This window comes from Cyprinodon tularosa, unplaced genomic scaffold, assembly GCF_016077235.1.
Source record: "Cyprinodon tularosa strain WSP-4 unplaced genomic scaffold, ASM1607723v1 ctg75, whole genome shotgun sequence".
NCBI classification, from domain to species: domain Eukaryota; kingdom Metazoa; phylum Chordata; class Actinopteri; order Cyprinodontiformes; family Cyprinodontidae; genus Cyprinodon; species Cyprinodon tularosa.
In genome coordinates this window covers 844,877-859,534 of record NW_024039507.1, presented here as the reverse complement: position 1 = coordinate 859,534, position 14,658 = coordinate 844,877, and the positions used below count along the sequence as shown (strand labels likewise).

General features: G+C 39.7%; 1 protein-coding gene across 3 annotated transcripts in view; it reads left to right on the top strand.

Moving 5' to 3' along the window:
* The window catches only part of glis2b (GLIS family zinc finger 2b), a 30,621-nt gene extending 22,281 nt beyond the window's left edge, over nt 1–8,340 (top strand). Inside the window, exons 2-7 of one of the 3 annotated variants that reach the window (XM_038270078.1) lie at nt 2,760–2,961; nt 3,617–3,747; nt 5,869–5,997; nt 6,087–6,220; nt 6,301–6,419; nt 7,340–8,340. In XM_038270078.1, the coding sequence (XP_038126006.1) occupies nt 2,784–2,961; nt 3,617–3,747; nt 5,869–5,997; nt 6,087–6,220; nt 6,301–6,419; nt 7,340–8,082 (1,434 nt within the window). In that variant the 5' untranslated portion in view covers nt 2,760–2,783 and the 3' untranslated portion in view covers nt 8,083–8,340. Of the gene's footprint in view, nt 1–2,759; nt 2,962–3,616; nt 3,748–5,841; nt 5,998–6,086; nt 6,221–6,300; nt 6,420–7,339 lie in introns of all 3 variants that reach the window. The other 2 variants (XM_038270077.1, XM_038270076.1) reach the window with 2 other exon arrangements.
* The last annotated feature ends 6,318 nt before the right edge of the window (nt 8,341–14,658 follow it).

Sequence of the window (14,658 nt, the reverse complement as noted above, 5' to 3'; positions counted from 1 at the left end):
CAGTATTTTTTTTTTTTTATAAATTATAAATTTCTTATAAATATTTTAGGGAATCATTTAGAATTTTTTTTTTTTTACTTTTGCGTGTATTTGGATTTTTATTTTATTATTTTGAGGCCTAATCAACACAATTTCATGGAAGTTATGTTGCGTACAACGTCAAGTGGGCTAGTGGTCGCCAAGTAAAGAGGCATCCCGCTCAGACTAGTAAATGTACAAAGTCTAATGTCAGAAAAGAAACGCATTTCGGATTTGTCCGCTCATGAGAGACTTTATCTCCAGGGCACCCTGCCTGTAGCTCAAAATAAGAGCATGTTTCCACCTTGCACTTTCAAAGTAGTGAATCTAGTGATTTACTTATTTATTTTTATTTTAGTTTAAATAGGCCTATAGGATTTTAGCTCCAAAAAAACAAGAAATACATTTCACAGCACCCTCTGTTCAAAATTACTTGCTTAATTGAATCATTTCTTTAAAGGCTACTTTTTACTTTTACTTGAGTAAAAATATGATGAAGTAGTAATACTTTTACTTAAGTAAGATTCCCAGCTACTAAACCCACCTCTGAGTGTAAGTCCTTTTAACTCTACATGCCAATTTTCTTTTTTGGTATTTGTTCTATAGAATTGATCCAAATAATTTTTTACATGCAATCAGATAAGGGTCCGCAGGGCAGATTTTATGTGTGAGAAACATGAGTGTCTGTTTTTGCTGTGAGATCTTTCTGATAGCAGCATAATGCAGCTCTATGCATATATACACTAATCCTCTGTTTATGTGCAGGTTATCATCCTATCTTTGGCTGACTGCCTTCCCCGCATGGTTGGGTTGGATATGCATGTCCAAGCTGTGGCCATCACTAGCTGGGATGGTGAACCTGCTAACCTCCATGCTCCATGCCTCCCAGACACAAGGCCGTCTCATGTGGCCGCCGGCCAGTTGCTCTCAAAGCCCACCATTCTCTGCAGACCGTGGCCTGTAGGAGTCTGAGTCAACATTTAGTGCAAGAACAGAGGAAGGACGGATTGATTTGTGAAATTAGGATTTGATTACAATAATTTGTTCTGTGTATTGACATGGATGGGTTTGTTTGAGTGTCGGTCTTAGGTGTGTATTCAGTTATATGACTGTTTGTTGCTGGGTTTTGAAGAGGCAGAATGCTTTGAGATGTTTCCATGTTTGTTTGATGAGATAGAGCAGTGAACCCTGAAGCACTGCCCTCGGTGGAGTTTGGGCTTTAAATCTGCATTGCAGAACTAGTGTGACCTAGATGGGTATGCAGTGAACCTTTGATGTCACAGAAGACAGTTGCCTATTTGTTTTTGTTGCGTGTTTCAACAATGTGCCCTTAATCACAGGATTTCTTTCTTATGAAATCATTTTCAAGTAAATGGTTCCTCAGGGCCTTGATAAAGTAATCGTACCTCTTAAAGATTTTCCATATTTCTTGACACGTTAAAGCCAAAATGTCCTTTTATTTTATTCAAAACTGAAAATGCATGATACATTTGTACATATTTAATCTTTTTTAAATATGTTTGCATTTGCATTGAGAACCAACAAATATTTTAGGGTATGTCTCTCCACACATCGAAATACTTACCTTTATACTCTCTCTTTCAAGTTCGGCTGCAGAATAACTGGATTTAGATCTCGACTTTGACTGGTCCATGTCCACCAATGAATATGCCTTAATCTGAACCCCACCACTGTAGCCTCGGTTTTAAGTTTTAGATCGTTGTACTATGGTAGGTGAACCTTTCGCCTAATTCTGAAGATTTTTTTTTTCTTTTAAAAGTTTGTTCTATGAGGTGGTTGCAGCATCATGCTGAGGGATTGTGTTTCTTCAGTAGCATAAGGGTTCTGGCACCACCATGTTTCATTATTTTGCTCTTAAGTTTCGTCTGATCAGGGTGTTCTTTTCAAAGTGGCTGCTTTGTCCCCTGTCACCAAAAATACTTTAGAGAGAAGTATAGAATAAAGTTAGCAAGGAGCTTTAGATGTCCTGTGGCTGAGGAAGAGGCCAATTAGAGACCTGCATAACGGCCAGGCCTTGGGCTGGGTGCAGAGGTCAGTGCGTTTAGAGCAGAGAGGAGGTAAGCTGAGCATTTACAGCTGGAGCTGAAGCCCTGAGGCATTCGCCATGGGTCTCGAAGGTCCGCAGAGCTTGAAGGTGCACACTCTGTTGCAGGGGATAGTGGGTGAGGGGTAGGATGGGTTATGTTGGGTGTAAAGGCCAGCAAATGGCAAAGTGGTGGGGTGAAAAAAGGCCCAGCGGAGGGGGCGACCATCTGGATCGGATTGTAGAAATTCCTTAGGAAGAGTGTATGGGTAAAGGTCAGGATGAGTAAAGAGAAGGGAGTCGCTGAGCTCTCATCATGTGTATGAATGTTTATTTTTCTTTGGCTTGCTCAGTGTTACAGCATGTGATTGTGGTCGGTTGACCATTGTTGGAGAGTGCTCTCTGCCCAGTGGGGTTGTGGAATGTGAGATACTTTTTAAACAAAGTTCATGGAGTAAAAATCGCAGGTGTGAGAATCTGCCCTCTGCTATCCAGGAGTATTGGCAATAGCAATGGTGCTTTTAATAAAGATAATTAAAAAAAACTAAAGATGTTTGGGTTTTATTCAGATTCTCTGACTGCAAAAACAAACCTAACATAGTAGCAAATAAGTTAAAGCGAAATGAGGCATGCTTTTAAAAATCTCAAATGTGTAACATCCAAGTCTGACTCCTTACCTCTGTCCCCATTTTTGCAGTTGGGAGGTCAGCAGGTCGAAGCCATGCTGTCGCTGGACGAGCCCCTGGACCTGAAACTCCCACGACGGGCTAACGGGAAGGACAGGGGAGCCCGCTCTCCTCTGCTCTCGCCGCTGCACGCCAAGCAGGTTCGCCAGCTGCATATGACAGATGATGGGACAGCAATTATAGAGCCCACTTCACCTGCATCTCCTCACTCCGGTAGGTGTAGCTTGTCTTTTAGTCACTTATAATCAAACCAATATGTATAACTAGCAGAGGATAGAGGAGCTTTTAATATGCGTCATTATTCTGTGATTGGCAACGGCGCATGGAGAGGGGAAAACAGCACATTGAAGATGGCTTTGAATCTCATGTGACGTCTCTCAAATTCAGCCAACTGCAGCTCAGGAATCACAACTAAAGCTGAATAAAACATGCAGCTGCAAAAAGCAAAGATGAAACCAGGATGGGTGATGATTTCTAAAGATTATTTCTTTGAGAATTACAATAGTTCATTTTAGGAGTATTAAGAATTAACTAGATTTTTTTTCTTTTGCTAACTGTAGTCAAAACTAGATTCTAGTGAATAAATGAAAGCCTCCTAGGGTTGCTCTTTTACTGATAGGGTTGGACAGAGAGAGTTATCTTCTGTGTAATTTAAGTGCTCTTATACTATCTTAATCCCGCCTGAAACTATTCAGATAATTTTTCTCCCTACTTTTTTTAAAACAATTTTTCATATTTCTTCATTGTTAAAGTGAAAAGACATTGTGCTATATGTCCTGAACCATTTTGCTTTCCAAGAAAGGGTCCCTCTTTGAGGCCAGAGATACCTGAAGAGTAAGGTCACTGAAACCTGAGTGTGTTTTCTCAGGTGTGCAGGTGGTCCCTCATGACCGGACTGACACCCCGACCCCCCCTGCGGTGGACCTCAGCATGTCTCCCTCCTCCCGACACACCCCCAGCTCTCCAGAAATGAGCAACGGCAGTTACGCCCCCTCAGGCGTGAGTATGGCCTCCATGTTACTGCAAACACTCCTCTGTAGCTTTACACCGCTTTTACAGAACCATGAGAAACTATTAAGGCCCCTTCAATAATTTCACATCTTGTCGCATTCCCACAACTACAAACCTCAAGCTTTCATAGCTTTGCTCTGCCCATCATCCAACCCGTGGAAACAGTACAGCTACAAAGCTACACAACTGTCAGAGTTGCTGAGGAGAGCATTTATCAAAGAAGCAGTAGAAGAGACTCATGCGCTTATAACATAAATTGTGGGAAACGTCAAGTATTATCAGGGCATGGTATCCCATCTATACTCTCAAGCTCTGCGCTCTCCGTCCACAGCCTGCCTCAGTCTGCTGGGTCATCAAATCAGGAGCAACATCAAGTTGTGTCACAATGTCACAAGGGAATTCAATTATGCAAGGTTAGGGAGGCCTCTGTCCATGAGAGGGGGAAGGACGCTCTTATCAAACGCGACTTGTGTCCCCAACAAATGCCTTTGTCTGCGCAACATTTACCCATACCCCACCGACATGATGTGTGTGTGTATAATCAGATTTAAGACAAAACTACAGGCATGCAGACCTCATGTCGCTTAATTTAATTTTAATGCAATTGAATTGACGCTTGCTAGGGCAGTAAAGCCACCCACTCCCCCTCTGTGGGTGTAACTATGGGCTATAGAGCCCATAGTTACACCCTTATTCCTTGATAAGCCTTTATCACTTTTTCCTTCCCTCTGTTTGTTTCTCACACTCTCACCAGAGTGCAAACATGCACATTTTTCACTAACAAAACAATGTGGTTCCCTCCTTACTAAAAATGTGTGTTTCCAAGATATTTTTTAAATCCATTTTACTGAGATAGCTGTTCCCCTGTAGCTAGGTTCCATTGTGCGTGTTTGTATACGGTTAAATCTGGGGGCGTTCTGAATCCCTAAGGAGCCTCATTGAATCTCTAATCTCTCCTGCACAGGTCGGGGTTAAAATACTACTTGAGGGTAAATGAAATTATTTCTTTTTACAAATAGAGACCAGAATAAGCAGTACATGTTATTTTAGTAATGGTGCCACACTCAATATCCCCATGCTCCTCTTGAAATAATAATAAAAAAAAAGGCTTAAATTCAATTGAGCATTTTTTCTTATAGTCTTAAAAGGACAGAGAAAAAAATTAGATATAATTTTAATATACAAAATCACTCGTATTGCGCCCCCCCCTGAAAACCATATGGAATAAAGAAACATCCAACAGCATGACAGATCCTCCACCATACTTAAAAGTGGCAATGGAAAGCTTCTCCACAACCTTTATAAAACACCAAACAGCCTTATATTTTTTGTTGCAGTAAAGTTGAGTCCTACCAGAGCATTTAAGCCTCACCAGGGTTCAGTTACTTTAAATATGTGGTGGTAGAAATAAAAAAGGATGCATCATTCAGCCAGCCTGGAGGAATGCTGGCTCGGGGAGTAGAGACCAGGGGGTTTGGGCTCTGGAGTGGCAGGAGGATTTGAACCTCAGACTCACAGGCTTGGTGTTTGAGCGCTCATCAGGTGCTTAAACTGTGAAGTATTGCTCTAACTACAGATGAGGTCAGTTTTAAGGATCTACGTTTTTTCTAGCCAATATGTGAGGATCAACATGTCTGCTGCTCTTAAATGGCATATTCTACTGTTTCTTCTAAATAAAGACTAGAAAACAGGAAGTCATTGATTAATAATTTTTCAGCACTTAACCTTTTTGGTTACTGTCCTTTGAATCATCTGCTAATGATGAGATTAATGTGGTGAAGGTGATTGTTTAAAAAAGTAAGATATTATTCCCATTTCAACAAAGTTACTTTTTTTTTTACTTTTAACATATTGATCCTAAAATAAAAGATGAATTTATTATAATTTGTTTTTTTTTGAAAAACGAGTGCAGCAGGGTATGGGAAATCTACATAATCAGAGCACAGTGCAGTTTGTAGTTTAGCTATTTTGTATGCATTAAACCTGCAATGTTTGTGTTTTTCTCTTTTTCTTGTGAGTTTTAATGTTGTTTGCCGCTTGTTTAGTCTTCTGTCTTTTTTTTTTCCATGTCCTGCTCATCAGAATTCTCACCTCTCGCAGGGGTTTCAGTTCTTTGTGCCAATCGGTCCTGGAGCAGGCCTTCACCTGCCATCCTCTATGTTCATTGGGCAATCGAGCGACAAGCGGGCTTCTCCGGACCTTTCAGCAGATGAACAACTGGCTTGTCGCTGGAAAAAGGTAAAAAAAAAAAGAAAAGAGTTAAAGCTTGAAATTTAAACGGGTTTATCACTGCAGGTATTTTAAATGAAATGCTTTCCCTATTTCAGTGCCACCTGCTCTTTGACTCCCTACAAGACCTAGTGGACCACGTCAACGACTTCCATGTGAAGCCTGAGAAGGATTCTGGGTACTGCTGCCACTGGGAGGGCTGCGCTCGCAAAGGGAGGGGGTTTAATGCCAGGTGAGGAAATCATTCCTTTAGCTTTCTAAAGAGATAATCTACACTAGAACTGATTCCTTATGTTTTCTCTTTGTCTGTAGGTACAAAATGCTCATTCATATACGCACTCACACCAATGAGAAGCCGCACCGCTGTCCCACCTGCAACAAGAGCTTCTCACGCCTGGAGAACCTCAAGATTCACAACCGTTCACACACAGGTCTGTGCAGAATAAGCAATAAAACAACAATAAAAGAAAAAAAATGTTTGTGATGTAGCTAAAGGGCAAATATTGTTATGTTGTGGTTTAGTTTAGATTTTTTTATACATCCAAAGTTGGGAATTATGTAAAAATGTTTAAAAGACGAAGCATTTTAAGTGCATTCTTTGGGCATTAGTGGATAATTGAGTCACTAGTAATGACCAAGCTCAATTGAGTTAGTTTAGTGAAGATTTAGATTGTGAATCTTTCTTTCCGATAACTATATATATATATATATATATATATATATATAGCTGCATGTAAATCCACTTGGTAAATGAAAACCTGCCTAAGCCGGTGTGAGAACATTGTCAGATCGACATACGCTTAGGTTTTTATCTAACCTAAATTAATTCTGGGTCACAATATAAACCATAGGCAATGTTTTCTATGAATTTAAAAAGGAAAAAAAAATCTAAGTTAAACCTAAGTTAAATTCTCACGCACACATTTTTTTATTACTAAAGTCACTTATTTTAAATGTATATTGACTAATATTGTTTTATCTATTGAGGCTTCTTCTCTTAACATCCTGGAAACTTCAATCATGTCTGACCGTTTCTGCATCCAAGAAATAACAATATAATCAAAGCTGATTTTCTTTTTTTGCTGGTTGGTACACTACTGATAAAATTCAATGTGGGAACTTGTCTTCTAGGTGGTTGTTCAAACCTAATATCACCGCCTTTTCTAGCATAGAGGATCCTGTAGCAAGTGTGATGCTTCCTTGTGATTTAATTTTTCCACACTCAGTTTTGTGGGGTTTGAACTATAATGATATTTGCCCTTAATGCTAAATTTATAAAGAATGGTTTATTGAATGTATTTTTTTAGGATTGGCATAGATTCTTATTGGGGTAAATCTCTCCTCCCTGCAGGTGAAAAACCCTACATTTGTCCGTATGAGGGCTGCAACAAGCGCTACTCCAACTCCAGCGACCGCTTCAAGCATACACGCACACATTATGTAGACAAGCCCTACTACTGCAAGATGGTAGGCTGCTTGAAGCGCTACACCGATCCAAGCTCACTGCGAAAACACATCAAAGCGCACGGCCACTTTGTAGCTCAGGAGCCGGGCTCCCAAGGAGGAGTGGGCTCTCTGCTGAGGGGAAGTCAGAGTGGAGGGCCTGCTGGAGTTGGCGCTAAGGATTCAGATTCGCCCTATGTCAGTGGAGCTCACATCATCATCCCAGGAGCAGCCGCTGCTCTTTTGGGGGGCCACGCCTTGCAGGGTGTCGGCGGTGCGCTTCCCTTGTCCCCTCTCAGTCCGAGACCCCTGGACCTCACCACATTAGGGAGTCCCAATTCCTCTCCAGTCAGCCTAGGAGGTACATCTATCTTGTCCTTTAACGGCTCCCCACTTGGCCTGGCCAAGGCTCCTTTACTCACCCAAGCCTTCCCTTCCTCGGCCCTTGGGCTGCCCATGGTTCCGATGTTGGGCCCCACTTCGGAGCGCAGGCATCAGAGCCACCAGGCAAAGAGAGGGCGGGGAAAGGAAACAGAGGATGAGGTGCCTGGGAGGGTCCTAAACCTCTCCACAGGTGGGTCTCATGATCCCCTGTCCTGGGTGGTCATCCCCCCAGGCGCTGTGGTGCTCAAGCCAGCTGTGGTTAACTGATACCCACACAAACACACACATTCCAGAAGAGCTCAGGGGGTTGATGCCATAGCAGGGGTTTTGGGATGTCAAAGGGGATAGGGATTGGCTAGAACAATCAGTTCCAGGCAACGCATTGGAGGTTGGAGGTTGGAGAAAGAAATGTATCAAAGCAAACGCATCACCTCACAGAATTCAACGCAAGCCTCTTGTACTGTTGGGACGACTAAACCTGAGGCCCAAGATCTGTGTTCAGGAATATGTACGGTCCTGGCTGGTTCTTTAGACAGGGACCTAAAAGCTGACAGTCAATGTTTTTACAAGATTTCCTTCTTCATCATTGAATATTTATATAACTCTTCTTTGACAGAGTGCCTCCAGCTTAGTGCTGAGATATAGTGCCTTAAAAAAAGTATTCACTCACTTTGAGTTTTCCACACTTTGCCATGTGAGAACTACTTCATTGTGTTTAGCAGTGGAGACGACCACAAAGTAACCCTGAAACCAAAAGTGTAGCATCAATCGGGGGTTTAATTGGTCACCTCAAAATAAGATCCTGTGTGACAAAGTACATCAGCCAAAAGACAGCTTTTCTGTGAAGGCCTCAGAGCTGCTGGAGAACATCAGTAGACATCGGGAAGACCAAGAACAGAGGTCAGGTATAAAGTTGTGAAGAGTTTTGGTTTGCAGTTTACAACAAGCCATGAAGGAGATATTAACAGTTTGTTTTTTTGGAATACGTGCAAAAATGTGGCTTTACTCTAGAGGAGGAATCAGCGTGCGATGGAGATGCTGTTATCCTGTGCATGAGAAGTAGTTATAGTTAACTGGAAGGAGGGGGTAGTTTGTTTTGATCAACTCTAAAACCAGTTAGACCTCGTCAAAGACGTGAAACTCACTTGGTTATTTAAATCCTTGCAGGACAACAACCCTTTATAAGAAAAGCTAAAACATATTTATAATGCTAAAATGTCCTAGTCAAAGCCTCGACTGAAAACTATAAAATAAACCATTACAATACCTAAAAATATGTTCAAAGTTTTGAGACACACAGCTAATTTTATTTGGATGTTACAGTCCAGATATTATCGATCCCCCATATAACCTCAAATAAAACAAACAGAGGTTGTTTGAAAATGACAAAATGTTAAAGGTTCGAAGCGTTTGAATACTTTTCGTACGGCACTGTATAAACACCACGCAGGAAGCACTCACTCTGACACACATGTTGTAGGAATACGTTTGAAATGTTTTGAACACACATTAGACAAACTTGCCGGACCAAAGCAAGTGAATTTATTACGTCTTATATTATTCAACAAGACATTTTTGTTAAACAGAGCGCTTAACAGTGTCACCTAGTAATAGTATTGAAACCTCAGATCTGCTGCTAATTTCTTCGCTCCTCCGGCTTGATAAAACCGAGAGAGCACCTTTGACAATCTGTCCCCGGCTTTGGGGAAGGTGACCAACACAGACCAGACTGGTGCACCAGAATGTGCACCAGGCTGGAGACAAATGGTGTTACTTCACCTTGCAATGACCAACCATCACAAATTTCAAGCACTGGTGAGTCTGACTCCCCCTTTGACGGGATATGACACAACAATCCTGACTTATAAAAAACAGCACTGTTCTGCTCCTGGATTGTCCAGCTGCTTCACTGTAATTCAATCAACGCGACCAGGTCTGCGTATGAAAGGCCCTCAGTGGTGATAAACACTACAGTCTTGTATTTTCTAGCTAAAATGGTTCCAAACCAGCTGTGAAAAACATGTGGTGGTCCTATCAGCAGGAGATTTGTTCCCAATAAGCTTTAGCTGTGAAAAAAAAAAATGGTCATGGTGTTTCTCAGCAGTAGGTTTACTCAGTGCTGCCCTCAGCTGGACTGATTAGAACACCACACTGTCCCAAACTGCCTCATTGCAGTCTGTTTAAAGTGGCAACTTTAATAAAAAATACAAGTTCTGGGAAACACCTTATGGTTCGACTAAGCAGTAAACATGCACTTAATACAAACTGCAGCTTTTCTCAAATGTTTTATTTACGGCAAAAAAAGTTTTTCAATCCCCTCAGAAAATTCTGCTTTTTATTTGTTTTTGGATACAAATGTTGCTTATGCATCTATAATGGGGAAAGAGGATAGAGAGCAAGAGAGGATACTTACAGACAACCCTTCTCGCTCTCGTCACTCCTCCGTCTCTTCCGTTTCCCATCTGATGATGTTAGCTGCTGAGGGTCATTTTATGTTTCAAAATCTAGGAGTTTACATTTACATTTTTTAATTTGTGAGCAAGCTGCTGCTCTGATCTCCTCTGCTTCCTGCAAATATCTTCTGCTCATGCATGAAACTCAGCCTCCCTGCATTACGCCTTAATAAAGCCGGTGATTCCGACGTCACAAAGCCACCGCTTCATTTCAACAGAGCAAAGAAAATCAAAGAGCAGGGAAAACCAACCGTGTGTTTTCAAATGCTGCTCTCATAAAATCAAGTTTGCTTACAGAAATACTCCGCTGCCCTTTTAAAAGGATGTTCGTGTATGCAGCTTTTTGCCTCTTGCACGAACATCTTTCACTCGCGTTTGAATCTTATGCTTCGCGCTTTAAAAACCTCATCTGAAGGAATAAAACCGGTGCTAATATCCCAGAGTCAAATGAGCAAATCCTGCTCGTAAACTGAAATGAATGAGCTCTTATTGTTTGGCTGTAAATTGCCCCCATAGCTGTTTCAGTTGTCCACTGCCCTGAATTAAGGGCAAATATTTACCTGTTACTTTTTGATATTTTTTGCCGTTATTATTTTTGCAGATGTTCAGACGAGACATTTTTAATGTGATGTTGAAGTTGCTTTGTTGTGTTCTGCCATAGCTGCTCTGCAGTCAGGTCTCTGCTGCTGGTGACCAGTCTTTAAAGGGGTTGAAATAACGGAGATTTCATTTCGTTTTCTAGAGCTGTAGCCTCTAACCCGGGGCCAGAACTTCAAAGAATTTGTTTTTCCCAAGAGAAATTTTTCTTCACTTTGATCTAAATTATAAACTTGATGAACTTTAGTTATTCATTTTTTCTTAGAGCCACAAAGAGACATTTTCACAAAGGCAGTTTTTATCTGAATTCTGTAGCAAAGGAAGATTTCTGCAAAACAAACACAACACTAGATTTTACTCATACTTTTCCAAATAGGTGCACAGTTTCTAGTATGTATGGACAATCCCTCACATTTCAAATACAAGATACTTAAAAAATATTACTTTGCAAAGATTAAAACAAAAATCAATGCTTTAAATATTTACGAAACTTATCTCTAAATATTTCTTAATTGATGGAAGAAAAATCAGCCAAACTTTTTTTTTAAAGCAACAAAAAACTAATTTATTTACAAAATGAAGTAGTGCTTCATTTGTATGTGAATAAAGCTCAGTTATTTATGATAAAGATTAAAAAATAATGAAAATAAATCCGTAGCTAGCTTAAATATTTTTACACACCTGTAAAAAAGAAAAAAAGGTGAAAAGTGTAAAAATAAAAGATACCAATATAATTTAAACCTGTTACCAAAGGCCCACCACTAAAATATTTAACAGAACAGTAAAAAAAAAACTAAACAGGAACAATATCGAGAATCTCACCTGTAAAATTGACTGAAACATTAACTACAAAGCCTGTCTATTTCTCATCAGAGTGACATAATAGAAGGAACAGTAGATGCCTGTTACCTAAATCAAAACTCTGTGACTTACATTTAGCTCTAATAAACAAAGGGCAGCTTCATTTATCTCTCCACTTGGCATAAATGTCAAATTTTATAAAATATCCCAAACTCTATTACTAAATAAAAATCTATGTTCTAATGATACATTAAAGCAAATATTTATTTGTTCAGGTATGATAAAGCAAGCTATGTGATTGAAACAAAACCGCTTTGCTCCTTCAGTAGCAGATCTAAACCTTGTTTTGTTATTTTCTAAGTGCAAAGATAAAAACTATGCTTGGATGAGTCATTATGATTTATATGCATATCCAACAAGTGAATTGATAGCCCATTTAATTGATGGTATAAATTTGGAATGGCTGCTCTGAAAGATAAAAGGTTTTTTAGTATAAATAAAAGAATAGACAAAGGAAGAGACAGGGGGGCGGTTAGGGCACAGGCTGCATGCCAGCAGAGAAAAAGATGCCGTGTCCAGCGTCCTTTGCTGCCGCTCTCCATCTGGCCACCCGCCCACTAAACGGCCCTCTCAGCTCTGAAATCACCGGCTGTGCTGGGCCCACTGTGGCAGCTCCTCACACATATACCAACCTGCAGAAAACTAGGCCACTGTACTCTTCCTGCCCCCTCGCTTAGATTAAAACTGAGGCTCATTTCCACCACCTCCTGGCTGCAGAAAATTTACAGACAACCAAAATACATCTATAAGGAAGAGTCTCAAGTTAGAACAGATGTTTACAAATTATGCAAAGTTTTAAAGTTGTTTTATCAGAGATCTGCAGGTCTATAAAACTTAAGGCAGGGAGGAATTAGTATGGCAAGTCATATTACCGTATAATCAAACCTCACTACACCCACATATGTTTTTTTTATCTTAACTGATAAAACAACTTCTTTATTGCTAAGATCAAACAAAATAAGAGATACACAAGGAAAATGTTCAAAAGTATTTTTGTTTTAGCATTAAATGTTTACTTTGGTATGTTAAGGTGATATAAAGAATTTAATTACTAATGCTAAACAATAGGTTTCTGGACAATCTTCATTTTACCCAAAGCAGACATGGAAGAATTTTATATCCTTCTTTCCCCTCTTTTTAATTTATTTCATTGTTCTAAATGAATATTTAGAGGGGAAGTATATTGCCTTAGGAAAACATAAAAAATAATTAAAAATAATTAAAAAAATAGAATACCGGTAACAAGCAAACGAATAAGGAAAACAGAGGTGGTCTAATAATTGTTCCCTATATATGCAATCACAAAAAAAAGAAAACCAATATCACTCCAGTTGATGTGAATTAAATCAATAAAAGTTCCCTGTTATTTTTGTTTACATATAACATGTTACATCACAGTGAGTCAAAGAACCAAAAGAGTGAAGAAAAACTGACTTGCTGTCAGTTAAAGTGCGCCCTCTAGTGGTGTAACCTCTGGAGCACAAAAACAAACAAAAAAGTCAAAAATGTTCATTTCTGACCAAATATCCTTGATGTTTACACCTGGCCTGACAGAACGCATGTTTTCATTAATATAAGCGGTTAAAGAACACCTTGAAGGTCCCGTCAGTTAATAAAACGTGTTCCAAATATTTCTGGTTGATTTAGTTACCGTTCGACAGCAGGGCAATGTAGACATTTTTAAAACATTACATTCTGGAACCCTTTATTTATAAGAGGAACTGTGCATCATTTTGGTGTGGCAATAATAAGTTATTAAAAATACTGACCAAGATGCATGTTAAATTTGCTGTCCATTCTATGATAAATTAGCTTGCCATCTGTGCTCCTTCCCAACACCCACCACCTTCAAACAGCAGTTGATCCCAAGCCTCAGGTCAGATATTAAAGTTGAATCGTCTGCTGCTGTGAATGGACAAACCTCACACATAATGTCATTAGTCACAGGCGTTAAATAAGCCAGACATGGTTTCCATGACAACAGCTGCACCAACAGATGCAGAGGCTCTCCTCTGCAGATAAAAACCCAGGGACAGAGACACGGTAACCGGCAGCAGAGATCTGAGCCCGACACGGATCCAGACAGGATCCACACATTTTCAATATTCAATAAGCTGTATGAACCCTTTGAGCTCAGCCTGTAATAATCTGCACTTTCCCCTTATTTTATGGTGTATACATTTGGGGATGCTGTCACATTATTTTCCATTGTTTTAAGCTGTCTTTGTGTTGATTTGGGAACCAGTCGCTATAGTCTCTCAAATTAGACTCAGATTTATTGTTATCTAGTTATAAAAGTGGTACGGGCTCCTAGAGATGTCACAAAAATCTGAGATCCAGGATGACAGAAATGACCCTTGTCAGAGGCTTACTTTGTTGGAAGTGCCACGGTGTTGCACAAAGGGTTAATGATATGACCAAGGCCACAGGAGGCCTGTTCAACTTACGTTTTTGCACATTTGAGAGGTATTATGTCAGTATTTTAATTTTTTTCCAAGTGCCTTTTTATTACAGGTAAATATAGAGAATAAAAAGTTATATGAAAATATATATTTTCCTGGCACCATGTTCTGTGGTCGAACATGCAGAATTTTAAGAGTTGTAAAAGTCTCCAATTGGTACAACATAGCGGTGTTCTCCTGTTTTAGAGGAATTTTATTACGATATTGATAATAATGTCAATGAAAACAAAAAATGTTTAATAAAGTTGTATTTGATAAGTGTGCTTGTATTATTTTTTCACATTAACATTAATATTACAGCCATTTACACTGAACGAGAGGCAGATTTACTCAGACTTTCAAAGCCAAAGTAACAAACAACGGAGGATTGATATATATACATAATAAGCGCAACTTGTATAGTGGGAAGTCATTGCTACGGACCCCAGGCTAAAGAAAAGGCTTTATTGGGTTATAATTTACAGGGGATA